We start from the raw sequence: 15,491 nt of genomic DNA, 5'->3' as shown, positions 1-15,491 counted from the left end.
GCCACACATGCGTTCCCCACTTTCAGGCCTGTGCACATGCTGTTCTCTCTGCCTGTCCCCACAACTAAGCCCAAAGTCCCTTCTCCGAACAATCCTTCACATGTCGAATGACATTTCCTCAGAGACACAGTCTCAGGTTCCCCTTAGTAGATTAAATGAGCCCCCTTTCACAAGTTCCCACAGCAGTCTCCCCTTATTTTTTACAGTGAACAGAATACAGTGAACATACTTTCTCCATGTCTACCTCGGAGACCAGGGGCTTAATCTTGTTCACCACTGACTTTCCAGCATATGCCACAGCTGGTCAAGTGCCCCACAAAACTTTCAATAGATCCGCTAAGCACCTGTTCTTCAAATATGCCCACCCAGCTTCCCCTCAATTCACTTCCTTTACTGCGGCTTCCAGAGTAGAAAAAGACAGGGTATTGGAAATCCTCTTCTTAAACTTCAAATGGTTTTAAGCAGGAGGTGATAGCATCAAATTCGTGTTTTTAAGGGCTTATGCGGACTGCAGCGTGTAAAAGAAAAAATGGAAGGAGTGGATGTGGGGAGTCCTGTCAGATTATTTCAGTTTACTTCTATTCCACTTCCAGAAGAACCTGGATTTACACAGCCATCTGGCTTTCTCTGTTGCCACACTTCACGGTACTCTCCATGCCTTCGTACATAAAGTGGCACAATACCGCGAAACCTCCGGACCAGCTGGCCTCCACGCGCCCGGTAACGTTCTCCTCCTCCCCACTGTGACACCCCGACACCCTAAATTCCCTAGGACTCTACCAGCTGAGGACACACTCGGCGCAGTCAAGCCCGTCCTACCCGAGGTCGCACATGGGCCGCTCCGGGGTAATGGTTCTTTGGAAGACCAAGAAGAGAACCGAATCAAGAAAGTAGCTAAGGGGGAGGAGGATAGCTAAGAAGGAAGGAGCGAAAAGAGAAGGCACCCTAAGAGGTGGCGCCTGGCCAGGGAACCGAGAACAACAGGGAACAAGGTTTACCAAAGCGAATCCTCGAACACTCCCACTACAGCTTCCCTCAGCGCCTCAACTACCGGCTTATCCGAGCCACGCCACTTGTGCGTCAAAGAAAACGATTTATTCCTGCGACCAGCTTTAGAAACCACCCGCTACTTTCAACCAGGCGGGCCAATCACCACAGTGAGGCCTTCAATCAAGAGTCACGCTCCTATTGGCCAATAACATTGAAGGCGCTACCTTTCAAACCCAGCTCTGATTGGCCTATAATCCCGGAATAGGCGTTAACCTCAGGAAGGCAATGACAAGATGGCGTCCCTGGATCGAGTGAAGGTACTGGTTTTGGGAGACTCAGGTGAGCACCTTAACACAACCCTGGGGCTCCCGACACTTTTGAGTTATCCGAAAATCCTACCCTTTCACTCTCCCTCCATTGACCCACCGACTAACTGATTCCGGCTCGTGGCTGAATTCCTTCTTAAGTCTTAAAGACTACACTTCCCAGAGGACTTTGCTCAATTTAACGGAGCGGCAGCGTCGTCCGGGTGGGGGGCGCGGAGCCGGGGCGTTTTCTCTGCTTTCGCAGGTTTCTGCGTCGGTTTCCAGGGTGACAGAAGCCCAGAGATTCTTTGTTTTAAAAGATGTGCAGATACTGAGTGCTGAATTGAGCGCCGGGCTGAGACAAGCGCGGACCTTGCCTTTGGGAGATTTTAATTAAGGAAATCAAACATGCACTAGGAAGAATGACACTGTTCCAAGTATTATTGACACTGTTCCAAACTTTGCAGGTATTAACTCATTTAACCCTGAGATCAGTCCTATTATACCATCTTACAAATGATAAAGTGAGGCGGAGAGATGTATGGCTTATGATATTTACATTGTAAATGACGGAACTGGTTTGAGCTGCAAGTCCACGTATCCAAAACACCAACCCATACTATTTCATGAAATAACAGGTGGTAGTCCTGTTTTACTTTCAGCTGCATTTCTCTTTTCTTTGTTCTCTTTAATCTTAATTGAAAACCTATTATGTGCTAGGCTGTAAGAAATAGAAATTTTAAGATAGAGGCCATATTGTGAAACAGCTGGAACCATGCTGAGCCCAGCTTAATCCTAGTGTTAAAATTCTTACCTTGGACACTTGAGAACTGGAATTGAAATCTGTGTTTCTCTATCCCCTTCACTATCTTTCTGTTTCTCCTAGCCTCCATTCCTAATCTTCATAAGAACCTGGAATAGATGACATCCTTGCTTTTCGTGTGGTGGTGGTGGTGGTGGTTTAGTCGATAAGTTGTGTCCGACCCTTACTACCCCCGTGGACTGTATGTGGCCCGCCAGGCTCCTCTGTCCGGGGGATTTCCCAGGCAAGCATACTGGAGTGGGTTGCCATTCCCTACCCCACGGCATCTTCCCGACCCAGGGATCAAACCGGCGTCTCTTGCATCTCCTGCATTGCAGACAGATTCTTTACCTCTGAGCCACCAGGGCAGCCTGGTGCATTTCATAGATGTACTTTTCTAAATTGACCTTTGGATATTTGCTACGAGCAAAAACATTGTGTCAGATGCTTGAAGGTGGAGAGGACGTACTCCAAAGAGCTTGAAAATTAGCCTTACCAAATGGAGTAAAATTGCTGTGAGGAGGAGTTTGAGTACCTTTTCAGATTACCTGAAGATTATTTTGCATTACAAAATATTTTACAGAGAGCATTATTTAATATTCCCTTCAGAAAGTTGCATAATGAAACCCTGTGAACATAATCCAGTTTATGTCAACTTTAGTTTTTTAGCTTTAAGTGATACTGAAGTTAATTTAATAAAAGCATTCAGTTTCACAGATAAAGAAAGCAGTGGTGGTCTAAATGGACCTCACAAGAGTATCACCAAGTAGGTTTTAGAAGAATCCAGAGTTAACACTTCCCAGTTGGCGCTTGTGATGAAGAACACACATGCCAATCCAGGAGACATAAGAGACCTGGCTTCCATCCCTGGGTCAGGAAGATCCCCTGGAGGAGGAAATGGCAACCCACTCCAGTATTCTTACCTGGAGAGTTCCCGAGACAGAGGAGCCTGGTGGGCCACAGTCAGTGGGATCTCAAAGAGTCAGACAGGACTGAAGCAACTTAGCACAGCACAGCACAGAGCTAACACAGTTTTTCATGACAGGTAAAACTGGGTGCTCTCTGTCATTTTTTAATTCCCTTTCTACTGCATGTAGCAACCCCTTCATGTTGACATCTTGTGGAAACTGTCCATTCCCCCACCCCAATTTTTAAATACCTATTACACATAACACTGAGTTAAGTGGTAGGGATATATCTGTGGAATCAAGGCATTATGCAACAGGGTTGAATTGGCTGCTCTATTAAATGTGGAAAAGTGATCCAGCAATTATCAATAGAAAACTTTTTTAAATTATTCTTATAGTTTAGTTGTAAAACAGAAGACATAGCCATACCCACCAGGAAAGTGATTGATCCTGTCACACATTCACTGAAGTTAGGCTTTATTTGCAGTCAGTTCTTGTCTTTTTATAATTCCCTTTTAACAGTGATTTGCTATCTGACAGATTAGAATAGACTTTTTACACTTCATCTGCCTTTGTATTTAAACTTCAGAGTTTACTTTTGAATAAAGGCTTATTTTTCCCTGTGAAATTTTGAGGGTTTCACAAATATATAAAGGAATGACTTTGGATTTAGAAATCTGTTTGTATGCCATAGAGTTACTTGATAATTGAGTAAGGAATTCTGAAAATCTAACACGCGCATACTCTTTTCTCTTTGTTCCTTTGGTATAAGGAATGATCTTAACACATTACCAACTCTGTTTGGCCCTGGCATTTATTTGATTATTTTGAACTTTTTTACCCAGCAAGTCAAGTGCTTTCTTTTGATCTAAGTTAGTTCTATTGATGAAAACATAGAATTAGAACCTCCTTAAATTCTTAAAGTTAGCCACTATTCTTAGCACTTAAGTTGTTCTTACTGTGTAAAGTTCATCCCGTGTTAGCTAACTCTTGTCACCCAAAACACCCAAAAGGTAATTCATGGAGAGCTATAAAATATTATTGCATAGAAATTTTTACTTTGACAGAGTTAAATTTAACTTGAAATTCAAGCCTTGTATAAAGCTGATAACTAAATGCCTAGCTATGTGCCTCCAACATAAACAAGCCTACTTGCAAACACAAAAATCAACAATATTCCCTAAAGGTAATAGATAGCAGATGCAATGCGATGAATAAAGACAAAGCTCAGTTTGAGTATTCAAAATTCTTCCTTGCTTGTATATAAAAGTAATAAATGAAAGGGAAATCTGAGAATATGTTTGGTTCAATTACGTGAGCATCTATTATATGAAAAGGTCACTAAAACCCAGTAGATAAATGGGTAGAGCGTGTCAATAGATAATTAATAAGAGAGGAAAAGCAACTGGCTTGCAAAGATGAGCATGTGTATCTTTACCAGAAGGTAAGCAAATGCAGACTAAAACAAAAATGTCACTTTTTTTCCTCTTATAAACTAACAAAGATGAAAAAGCAACCGCACACTGTTGAGGTGCAGTAAGACCTGCAGTCTTGTGTATATGGCTGGTGGCAGAGTAACGAGATACAAGTCGTCAGTGTAAATCAAGAACTTTAAATGTTCATTTCCTTTTACATATTAATTTCATTTCTTGGAAGGTATACTAACAAAATAATTTTAAACAAAAGTTTAAACAAACCTTTTCTTAGTATAGTGAAAAGTTCAAAGCACCCTAATATCTAATAATGAGAAAATGTTTAAATCATTATGTCTACTCTCTGAACTTGGAGACATTAAAAATATTTCTGAAGATTCTGTAAGAACATGGAAATTTTTAGCCAATAAATAAGTACTAATTGAGACCCTATTCTTTGTACTAGAAATAAAAAATAAGTAAAACCCAGTCCCAGGCCTCAAAGAACTTAAAATTAAGCAGCAAGAATAAAATCTAAACAAGCAAATATCATAGTGTATTTTAAGTGCTCTATGGGAGAGTGAACAGTGGAGCTGCAGAGGATGATGAATGATGTGCTTAGTTCTGCCTGTATAGAATATGAAAAGACTTTTTATATAGAATGATGCTGAGTCTTGAAAGATTAATTCATCAGGCCAATGGGAGAGGGGAAATGGAGAGGCTGGGTAGAATATTTCAGACAAAACCAGCTGTGTAAACAAAGGCTTATGTTTCTTTTTTTTTAAGTACCTGCATTGCATCACTCAGTCTGACTCTTTGCAAGCCCATGGGCTGTAGCCCGCCAGGCTCCTCTGTCTATGGGATTCTCCAGGCAAGAATACTGGAGTAGGTAGCCATTCCCTTCTCCAGGGGATCTGTCCTGGGTCTCCAGCACTGCGGGCGGATTCTTTACTGTCTGAGCTACCAGGGCACTTCCGAGGTGGCGCTAGTGGTAAAAGAATCTGCCTGACAGTGCAGGAGATGCAATAGACTTGGGTTCCATCCCTGGGTTGGGAAGATCACCAGGAGAAGGGAATGGCAGCCCACTCCAGTATTCTTGCCTGAAAAATCCTAGGGACAGAGAAGCCTGGCGGGCTACAGTCCATGGGGTCATAAAGAGTCAGACATAACTGAGGGACTGAGCACACATGCACATGTATATGTTCATAATAATAACCTGCTTATAGAAAACCTCTGCTTATAATATTAAATCTGCATGCTGACAGTAGTGCTCTTCAAGTGATTTTTTTCTTCTTTTTTCTATACTTTCTACATAGTCTGAAAATAAAACTTATAATAAAAAGTGATAGGTCCATACGCAATAAGGCACACAAAGAGGTATTTTATCTTTTATAACAACTAGTGATGCACGAAGACTCGCCAAATGTGCTTGTTATAATAGCATCCTGAAATGTGTTAATTGAATGAGTAACCCTGCACACAAACGTACATGGGATAGTTCATTTCCTTTCCTCTTCCTACGGATCTCTAAACACTAGCCCTAACATTAGTAACTATATTATCCTAAACCCAGGAGATCTATAATAAAAGAAAATACTGTCCTTTGAATGGAAGAAGGTATTTGCAAATGACATATCCCATAGGGGATATCCAAAATATATAAAGAACTTATACAACTCAATATCAAAAAACAATCTAATTTTTAAAAATATGCAGAGTATCTTAAAACACGTTTTTCCAAAGAAAACATACACATGAAAATATGCTCAGCGTCTCTCATCATCAGGGAAATGCAAATCAAAACCACAAAATATTGTATCACACCTGCCAGAATGACTGTCATCAAAAAGGCAACAAATGACCAGTGTTGTCCAGGATGTGGATAGAAGAGAACCTCATGTACTCGTGGTGTAATTGTAAATTGGTGTAGCCACAGAGGAAAACTATGGAAGCTCCTCATGAAATTAAAAATAGTTGCCATATGATCCAGCAACTACTTCTGGATATTTACCTGAAGAAAACAAAACACTAATTTGAAAAGAGGTATCCACCCCTATGTTCATTGCAGCATTAATGACAGTAGCTAAGATCTTGCCGTTTATGACAACATGAATGGATCTGGAAGGTTTTATACTCAGTGAAATAAGTCAAACAGAGAAAGACAAACTGCATGATCTCACTTATACGTATAATAGAATCTAAAAACAAAACAAAATGAAAACAGGCTCAAATACTGAGAACAAACTGGTGTTTGCTAGAAAGGAGCTGTGGGGAAAGGGGTAAAATAGGTACAGGGAATTGAGTTACAAACTTCTGGTTATAAATAAGTCACAGGGATGTATAGCATAGGGCATATCACAAATGGTACTGTAATAGCTTTGTATAGGGACAGATGATTACCAGACTTACTGTGGTGATCATTTTATAATGTATTTAAATGTTGTATACCTGAAACCAACATAATATTGTACATCAACTATACTTCAATAAAAAGAAAACTGCTGCCTGTAAAGAAAAAGGGCCATCATGTAGATGGAGAAAAGTTGTTCTCCTTTTCCAAAAGATAAGTCTAGGCCAAGTGATTGACTGCTTTCCAATGATCACCGTATGGGAGAACTGAAGTATCTAAATATGAATTTGTGAAATGGTGAATCCCTGTCACTGACAGTATTCAAGCCCAATCCAGAAGAACAACTAACAGGATCTGTGAAAGGGACCTCTGCATTGGTGGTCAGTATAGAGGAGATTACCTCTAAAGTGTAAGAGTCTACAATTCTAAAATAAGCTGAATAGATGTAATCATTCCAGAGGAAAAGGATTAGTTAATTTGAAATTGCCCTGGATGAATAGTTCTCAAAGTGAGTTCCCTGGATCAGTAGCATCAACATTACCTGGGAATTTGTTAGAAGTGCAAATCTTTGGCTTCCATGACACACCTGCTGAATTGGAAGCTCTGGGGACAGGACCCAGAATTCTATGTTGTTTAGCAATTCCTTCAGAGGATTCTGATACTAAATTTGAGAGAACCAGTGTCGTTAACCATCTTCTCTATCAGTGAAGCTTATTAAATCATCGATATGGTATGAACACCCTTTAAACAACCATGCTTTGCATAACATTATTCCTGCTTAGTCTTTTCAGCATGTCTTTTATATGACTAGAGTGCTTGTATCTTTTACAGGTGTTGGGAAATCTTCCTTAGTTCATCTTCTGTGCCAGAATCAAGTGCTGGGAAATCCATCGTGGACTGTGGGCTGCTCAGTAGATGTCAGAGTATGTGTCTCTTATATTTTAGTTTTTCAGTGTCTTATTAAAGATAACCTCTTCAAACTTGTGGTCAGATTATGGCGCTGTAGTCAGGACTAAATAATAAGAATAACTAGTCTTTATTAAATACCTACTGTGTGCTGGATACTATGCCCAATGTTTTAGATGTCTTTGCTTATTTAGTCTTTTTTAAACTGTGAGATATAGCTACCAAAATCAAGGCACAGAGAGGTAAAGTAACTTGATCAAATTCATTCAGTTCATAAGAAGCAGAGTCAAGATTTGATTCTCATTAGTCTGATTCCAGAGACTTCACTTTTAATTACTGTGCTATATATCTAGAGTTCACTTAATGTGCTCCATAAATAATTCTGCTTAAGCCTTTACCACTAAGATAGTCAACTTTGGCTAGAAATACAGTGTAAAGGCAAAATCTTCTAGGTCATCTGTTCCACCTCACATTTAGGAAACACAAGTGCTGTTTCCACTGCATTAACTGCCTTCCAGATATTTTGGTCTTGCTAATTCCAGCTAGTCCTGTCCAAGCCCCTATTATACTGGCATACCTTTCTCCATTGAGTTAAGAAATAATCATTAGCTCGATTGACAGCTATTATATTTTCCTTCAGTTCATTGCACCTGTTGTTCCATAGTCTGTGATATATATTGCTGAAGATTAGAAATCTTTCAGCCTAAGTATTCCTTTTAAAGATAATTTCTTCTCTCTAGTTTCTTTAGAAAAATTTTTTTTTTTAATCTTTGATGTTCTGTAGTTTTGCTGACCTATATTTGGGGGTAGGTTAGTTTTTAGTCGTCTTGATCAGAAGTTGTACACCTCATGTCTGTCTTCATTTTTCAAAATTTTTAGCTGTTGTCTGTTTGCCTTGCCTTGTTCCCTCTATCTTCTCCTTTAGAACTTCTGTTGGATGTTCGTCCTCACATATTTTAATTGCACTTTCATGTTTTCTTTTTTTTTTTTTTTGATTCTTATTTATTTTATTTTTTTTTTAGCTTTTAATTTTTTTTAATTTTATTTTATTTTTAAACTTTACATAATTGTATTAGTTTTGCCAAATATCAAAATGAATCCGCCACAGGTATACGTGTGTTCCCCATCCTGAACCCTCCTCCCTCCTCCCTCCCCATACCATCCCTCTGGGTCATCCCAGTGCACCAGCCCCAAGCATCCAGTATCGTGCATCGAACCTGGACTGTCAACTCATTTCATACATGATAGTATACATGTTTCAATGCCATTCTCCCAAATCTTCCCACCCTCTCCCTCTCCCACAGAGTCGATAAGACTGTTCTATACATCAATGTCTCTTTTGCTGTCTCGTATACAGGGTTATTGTTACCATCTTTCTAAATTCCATATGTATGTATTAGTGTACTGTATTGGTGTTTTTCTTTCTGGCTTACTTCACTCTGTATAATAGGCTCCAGTTTCATCCATCTCATTAGAACTGATTCAAATGAATTCTTTTTAATGGCTGAGTAATACTCCATTGTGTATATGTACCATAGCTTTCTTATCCATTCATCTGCTGATGGACATCTAGGTTGCTTCCATGTCCTGGCTATTATAAACAGTGCTGCGATGAACATTGGGGTACACGTGTCTCTTTCCCTTCTGGTTTCCTCAGTGTGTATGCCCAGCAGTGGGATTGCTGGATCATAAGGCAGTTCTATTTCCAGTCTTTTAAGGAATCTCCACACTGTTCTCCATAGTGGCTGTACTAGTTTGCATTCCCACCAACAGTGTAAGAGGGTTCCCTTTTCTCCACACCCTCTCCAGCATTTATTGCTTGTAGACTTTTGGATCGCAGCCATTCTGACTGGCGTGAAAATGGTACCTCATAGTGGTTTTGATTTGCATTTCTCTGATAATGAGTGATGTTGAGCATCTTTTCATGTGTTTGTTAGCCATCTGTATGTCTTCTTTGGAGAAATGTCTATTTAGTTCTTTGGCCCATTTTTTGATTGGGTCACTTATTTTTCTGGAATTGAGCTGTAGGAGTTGCTTGTATATTTTTGAGATTAATTGTTTGTCAGTTGCTTCATTTGCTATTATTTTCTCCCATTCTGAAGGCTGTCTTTTTACCTTGCTTATAGTTTCCTTTGTTGTGCAGAAGCTTTTAAGTTTAATTAGGTCCCATTTGTTTATTTTTGCTTTTATTTCCAATATTCTGGGAGGTGGGTCATAGAGGATCCTGCTGTGATGTATGTCGGAGAGTGTTTTGCCTATGTTCTCCTCTAGGAGTTTTATAGTTTCTGGTCTTAAGTTTAGATCTTTAATCCATTTGGAGTTTATTTTTGTGTATGGTGTTAGAAAGTGTTCTAGTTTCATTCTTTTACAAGTGGTTGACCAATTTTCCCAGCACCACTTGTTAAAGAGATTGTCTTTAATCCATTGTATATTCTTGCCTCCTTTGTCAAAGATAAGGTGTCCATATGTGCGTGGATTTATCTCTGGGCTTTCTATTTTGTTCCGTTGATCTATATTTCTGTCTTTGTGCCAGTACCATACTGTCTTGATGACTGTGGCTTTGTAGTAGAGCCTGAAGTCAGGCAGGTTGATTCCTCCTTTCCATTCTTCTTTCTCAAGATTGCTTTGGCTATTCGAGGTTTTTTGTATTTCCATACAAATTGTGAAATTATTTGTTCTAGCTCTGTGAAGAATACTGTTGGTAGCTTGATAGGGATTGCATTGAATCTATAGATTGCTTTGGGTAGTATACTCATTTTCACTATATTGATTCTTCCAATCCATGAACATGGTATATTTCTCCATCTATTAGTGTCCTCTTTGATTTCTTTCACCAGTGTTTTATAGTTTTCTATATATAGGTCTTTAGTTTCTTTAGGTATATATATTCCTAAGTATTTTATTCTTTCCGTTGCAATGGTGAATGGGATTGTTTTCTTAATTTCTCTTTCTGTTTTCTCATTACTAGTGTATAGGAATGCAAGGGATTTCTGTGTGTTGATTTTATATCCTGCAACTTTACTATAATCATTGATTAGTTCTAGTAATTTTCTGGTGGAGTCTTTAGGGTTTTCTATGTAGAGGATCATGTCGTCTGCAAACAGTGAGAGTTTTACTTCTTCTTTTCCAATTTGGATTTCTTTTATTTCTTTTTCTGCTCTGATTGCTGTGGCCAAAACTTCCAAAACTATGTTGAATAGTAATGGTGAAAGTGGGCACCCTTGTCTTATTCCTGACTTTAGAGGAAATGCTTTCAATTTTTCACCATTGAGGATAATGTTTGCTGTGGGTTTGTCATATATAGCTTTTATTATGTTGAGGTATGTTCCTTCTATTCCTGCTTTCTGGAGAGTTTTTATCATAAATGGATGTCGAATTTTGTCAACGGCTTTCTCTGCATCTATTGAGATAATCATATGGTTTTTATTTTTCAATTTGTTAATGTGGTGTATTACATTGATTGATTTGCGGATATTGAAGAATCCTTGCATCCCTGGGATAAAGCCCACTTGGTCATGGTGTATGATCTTTTTAATGTGTTGTTGGGTTCTGATTGCTAGAATTTTGTTAAGGATTTTTGCATCTATGTTCATCAGTGATATTGGCCTGTAGTTTTCTTTTTTTGTGGGATCTTTGTCTAGTTTTGGTATTAGGGTGATGGTGGCCTCATAGAATGGGTTTGGAAGTTTACCTTCCTCTGCAATTTTCTGGAAGAGTTTGAGTAGGATAGGTGTCAGCTCTTCTCTAAATTTTTGGTAGAATTCAGCTGTGAAGCCGTCTGGACCTGGGCTTTTGTTTGCTGGAAGATTTTTGATTACAGTTTCAATTTCCATGCTTGTGATGGGTCTGTTAAGAGTTTGTATTTCTTCCTGGTCCAGTTTTGGAAAGTTGTACTTTTCTAAGAATTTGTCCATTTCTTCCACGTTGTCCATTTTATTGGCATATAATTGTTAATAGTAGTCTCTTATGATCCTTTGTATTTCTGTGTTGTCTGTTGTGATCTCTCCATTTTCATTTCTAATTTTATTGATTTGATCTTTCTCCCTTTGTTTCTTGATGAGTCTGGCTAATGGTTTGTCAATTTTATTTATCCTTTCAAAGAACCAGCTTTTGGCTTTGTTGATTTTTGCTATGGTCTCTTTTGTTTCTTTTGCATTTATTTCTGCCCTAATTTTTAAGATCTCTTTCCTTCTACTAACCCTGGGGTTCTTCATTTCTTCCTTTTCTAGTTGCTTTAGGTGTAGAGTTAGGTTATTTATTTGACTTTTTTCTTGTTTCTTGAGGTATGCCTGTATTGCTATGAACTTTCCCCTTAGGACGGCTTTTACAGTGTCCCACAGGTTTTGGGTTGTTGTGTTTTCATTTTCATTCGTTTCTATGCAAATTTTGATTTCTTTTTTGATTTCTTCTGTGATTTGTTGATTATTCAGCAGCGTGTTGTTCAGCCTCCATATGTTGGAATTTTTAATAGTTTTTCTTCTGTAATTGACATCTAATCTTACTGCATTGTGGTCAGAAAAGATGCTTGGAATGATTTCTATTTTTTTGAATTTACCAAGGCTAGATTTATGGCCCAGGATGTGATCTATCCTGGAGAAGGTTCTATGTGCGCTTGAGAAAAAGGTGAAATTCATTGTTTTGGGATGAAATGTCCTATAGATATCAATTAGGTCTAACTGGTCTATTGTATCGTTTAAAGTTTGTGTTTCCATGTTAATTTTCTGTTTAGTTGATCTATCCATAGGTGTGAGTGGGGTATTAAAGTCTCCCACTATTATTGTGTTATTGTTAATTTCTTTTTTCATACTTGTTAGCATTTGCCTTACATATTGTGGTGCTCCCGTGTTGGGTGCATATATATTTATAATTGTTATATCTTCTTCTTCGATTGATCCTTTGATCATTATGTAGTGACCTTCTTTGTCTCTTTTCACAGCCTTTGTTTTAAAGTCTATTTTATCTGATATGAGTATTGCTACTCCTGCTTTCTTTTGGTCCCTATTTGCATGGAAAATCTTCTTCCAGCCCTTCACTTTCAGTCTGTATGTGTCCCCTGTTTTTAGGTGGGTCTCTTGTAGACAACATATGTAGGGGTCTTGTTTTTGTATCCATTCAGCCAGTCTTTGTCTTTTGGTTGGGGCATTCAACTCATTTACATTTAAGGTAATTACTGATAAGTATGATCCCGTTGCCATTTACTTTGCTGTTTTGGGTTCGAATTTATACACCGTTTTTGTGTTTCCTGTCTAGAGAAGATCCTTTAGTATTTGTTGGAGAGCTGGTTTGGTGGTGCTGAATTCTCTCAGCTTTTGCTTGTCTGTAAAGCATTTGATTTCTCCTTCATATTGGAATGAGATCCTTGCTGGGTACAATAATCTGGGCTGTAGGTTATTTTCTTTCATCACTTTAAGTATGTCTTGCCATTCCCTCCTGGCTTGAAGGGTTTCTATTGAAAGATCAACTGTTATCCTTATGGGAATTCCCTTGTGTGTTATTTGTTGTTTTTCCCTTGCTGCTTTTAATATTTGTTCTTTGTGTTTGATCTTTGTTAATTTGATTAATATATGTCTTGGGATGTTTTGCTTTCCTTCCCCATTTTAGAGAAGTTTTCAACTATTATCTCCTCAAGTATTTTCTCATGGTCTTTCTTTTTGTCTTCTTCTTCTGGGACCCCTATGATTCGAATGTTGTAGCGTTTAATATTGTCCTGGAGGTCTCTGAGATTGTCCTCATTTCTTTTAATTTGTTTTTCTTTTTTCCTCTCTGATTCATTTATTTCGACCATTCTATCTTCTAATTCACTAATCCTATCTTCTGCCTCTGTTATTCTACTATTTGTTGCCTCCAGAGTGTTTTTAATTTCATTTATTGCATTATTCATTATATATTGACTCTTTTTTATTTCTTCTAGGTCCTTGTTAAACCTTTCTTGCATCTTCTCAATCCTTGTCTCCAAGCTATTTGTCTGTGATTCCATTTTGATTTCAAGATTTTCGATCAATTTCACTATCATTATTCGGAATTCTTTATCAGGTAGATTCCCTATCTCTTCCTCTTTTGTTTGGTTTGGTGGGCATTTATCCTGTTCCTTTATCTGCTGGGTATTCCTCTGTCTCTTCATCTTGTTTAAATTGCTGAGTTTGGGGTGTCCTTTCTGTATTCTGGCAGTTTGTGGAGTTCTCTTTATTGTGGCGTTTCCTCACTGTGTGTGGGTTTGTACAGGTGGCTTGTCAAGGTTTCTTGGTTAGGGAAGCTTGTGTCAGTATTCTGGTGGTGGAGCTGTATTTCTTCTCTCTGGAGTGCAGTGAAGTGTCCAGTAATGAGTTATCAGATGTCTATGGTTTTGGGGTGACTTTGGGTAGCCTGTATCTTGGAGCTCAGGGCTGTGTTCCTTTGTTGCTGGAGAATTTGTTTGGTATGTCTTGCCCTGGAACTTGTTGGCCCTTGTGTGGTGCTTGCTTTCGGTGTAGGTATGGAGGCATTTGATGAGCTCCTGTCAATTAATGTTCCCTGGAGTCAGGAGTTCCCTGGAGTCAGGGTTTGGACTTAAGCCTCCTGCTTCCAGTTATCGGTCTTATTTTTACAGTAGTTTCAAAACTTCTCCTTCTATACAGCACCATTGATAAAACATCTACGTTAAAGATGAAAAGTTTCTCCGCCATAAGGGTCACCCAGAGAGGTTCACAGCATTACATGGAGAAGAGAAGAGGGAGGAGGGAGTTAGAGGTGACCCGGATGAGATGAGGTGGAATCAATAGAGGAGAGAGTGGGCTAGCTAGTAATCACTTCCTTATGTGCACTCCACAACTGGACCGCTCAGAGATGTTCACGGAGTTATACAGAGAAGAGAAGGAGGAAGGAGGCAGAGGTGGCCAGGAGGATAAAAGTGGGGAATGAAAAGGAGGGAGACAGATCCAGCCAGTAATCAGTTCCCTGAGTGTTCTCCACAGTCTGCAACACACAGAAATTCACAGAGTTGGGTAGAGTAGAGAGGGGTTAGGGAGGAGACACAGGCGACCTGGTGGAGAAAAAGAAGAGTCCAAAAGGAGAGAGAGCAGTCAAGCCAGTAATCTCTCTCCCTAGTGAAAAATGGGTACTGAAGATTGGGTTCTTAAAGGTACAAAATTGGTAACAAATACATAAACGCAAAAATTAAAAATCTAGAGTAGAGTTTGGAATTTCAAAAATACAATGTTAAAGAAAAGAAGAAGGAAAAGAAAGAGAAAAAAAAACAAAAAAACAAAAAGTCGCAAAAATTATAAAGAAAACATAGGTATAAAATTGATAACAAATACCAGAAAGCAAAAGTTAAAAATCTAGAGTAGAGTTTGGAATTTCAAAAATACAGTGTTAAAAAAAAAGAAGAAAAAGAGAGAAAAAAAACAAACAAAAACAAAGTCGCAAAAATTATAAAGAAAATATAGGTACAAAATTGATAACAAATACCAAAAAGCATAAATTAAAAATCTAGAGTTGAGTTTGGAATTTCAGGTATACAATGTTATATAAAAGAAGAAGAGAAAGAAAGAGAGAAAAAAAAAGTCACAAAAATTATAAAAAGAAAAAAAATATAGGTACAAAATTGATAACAAATACCAAAAAGCTAAAATTAAAAATCTAGAGTAGAGTTTGGAATTTCAAAAATACAATGTTAAAGAAAAGAAGAAAAAAAAAAGGTCAAAAAAATTATAAAAAATATATATATGAAGTTTGCTTTAAAAAAATAAGGTCTTTTTTTTTGTTTGCAAAGTAATAGTAGGTTATAAAAGTGAAAATTAAAGGAATAATATAGGACTTAAATTTTTTTTTTAATTTAAA

At 38.2% G+C, this 15,491-nt stretch overlaps 2 protein-coding genes across 3 annotated transcripts in view; one reads left to right on the top strand and one right to left on the bottom strand.

The window, feature by feature from the left end:
• The window catches only part of GTF2E1 (general transcription factor IIE subunit 1), a 35,595-nt gene extending 34,464 nt beyond the window's left edge, over positions 1-1,131 (bottom strand). Inside the window, exon 1 of one of the 2 annotated variants that reach the window (XM_027530787.1) lies at positions 999-1,131. The gene's annotated coding sequence lies outside the window, so the exon portion shown is untranslated. Of the gene's footprint in view, positions 1-819; positions 978-998 lie in introns of those variants that run through there. The other variant, XM_027530868.1, reaches the window with a different exon arrangement.
• Positions 1,132-1,225: 94 nt separating this feature from the next.
• RABL3 (RAB, member of RAS oncogene family like 3) overlaps positions 1,226-15,491 on the top strand; it is a 46,358-nt gene continuing 32,092 nt past the window's right edge. Inside the window, exons 1-2 of the mRNA XM_027530985.1 lie at positions 1,226-1,329; positions 7,599-7,690. Of these exons, the coding sequence (XP_027386786.1) occupies positions 1,284-1,329; positions 7,599-7,690 (138 nt within the window). The 5' untranslated portion in view covers positions 1,226-1,283. The remainder of the gene's footprint in view (positions 1,330-7,598; positions 7,691-15,491) is intronic.

Source organism: Bos indicus x Bos taurus, chromosome 1 (assembly GCF_003369695.1).
Source record: "Bos indicus x Bos taurus breed Angus x Brahman F1 hybrid chromosome 1, Bos_hybrid_MaternalHap_v2.0, whole genome shotgun sequence".
Lineage (NCBI taxonomy): Eukaryota > Metazoa > Chordata > Mammalia > Artiodactyla > Bovidae > Bos > Bos indicus x Bos taurus.
Note: the sequence above shows the minus strand (reverse complement) of the source record. Positions and strands in the feature narration are given on the sequence as shown.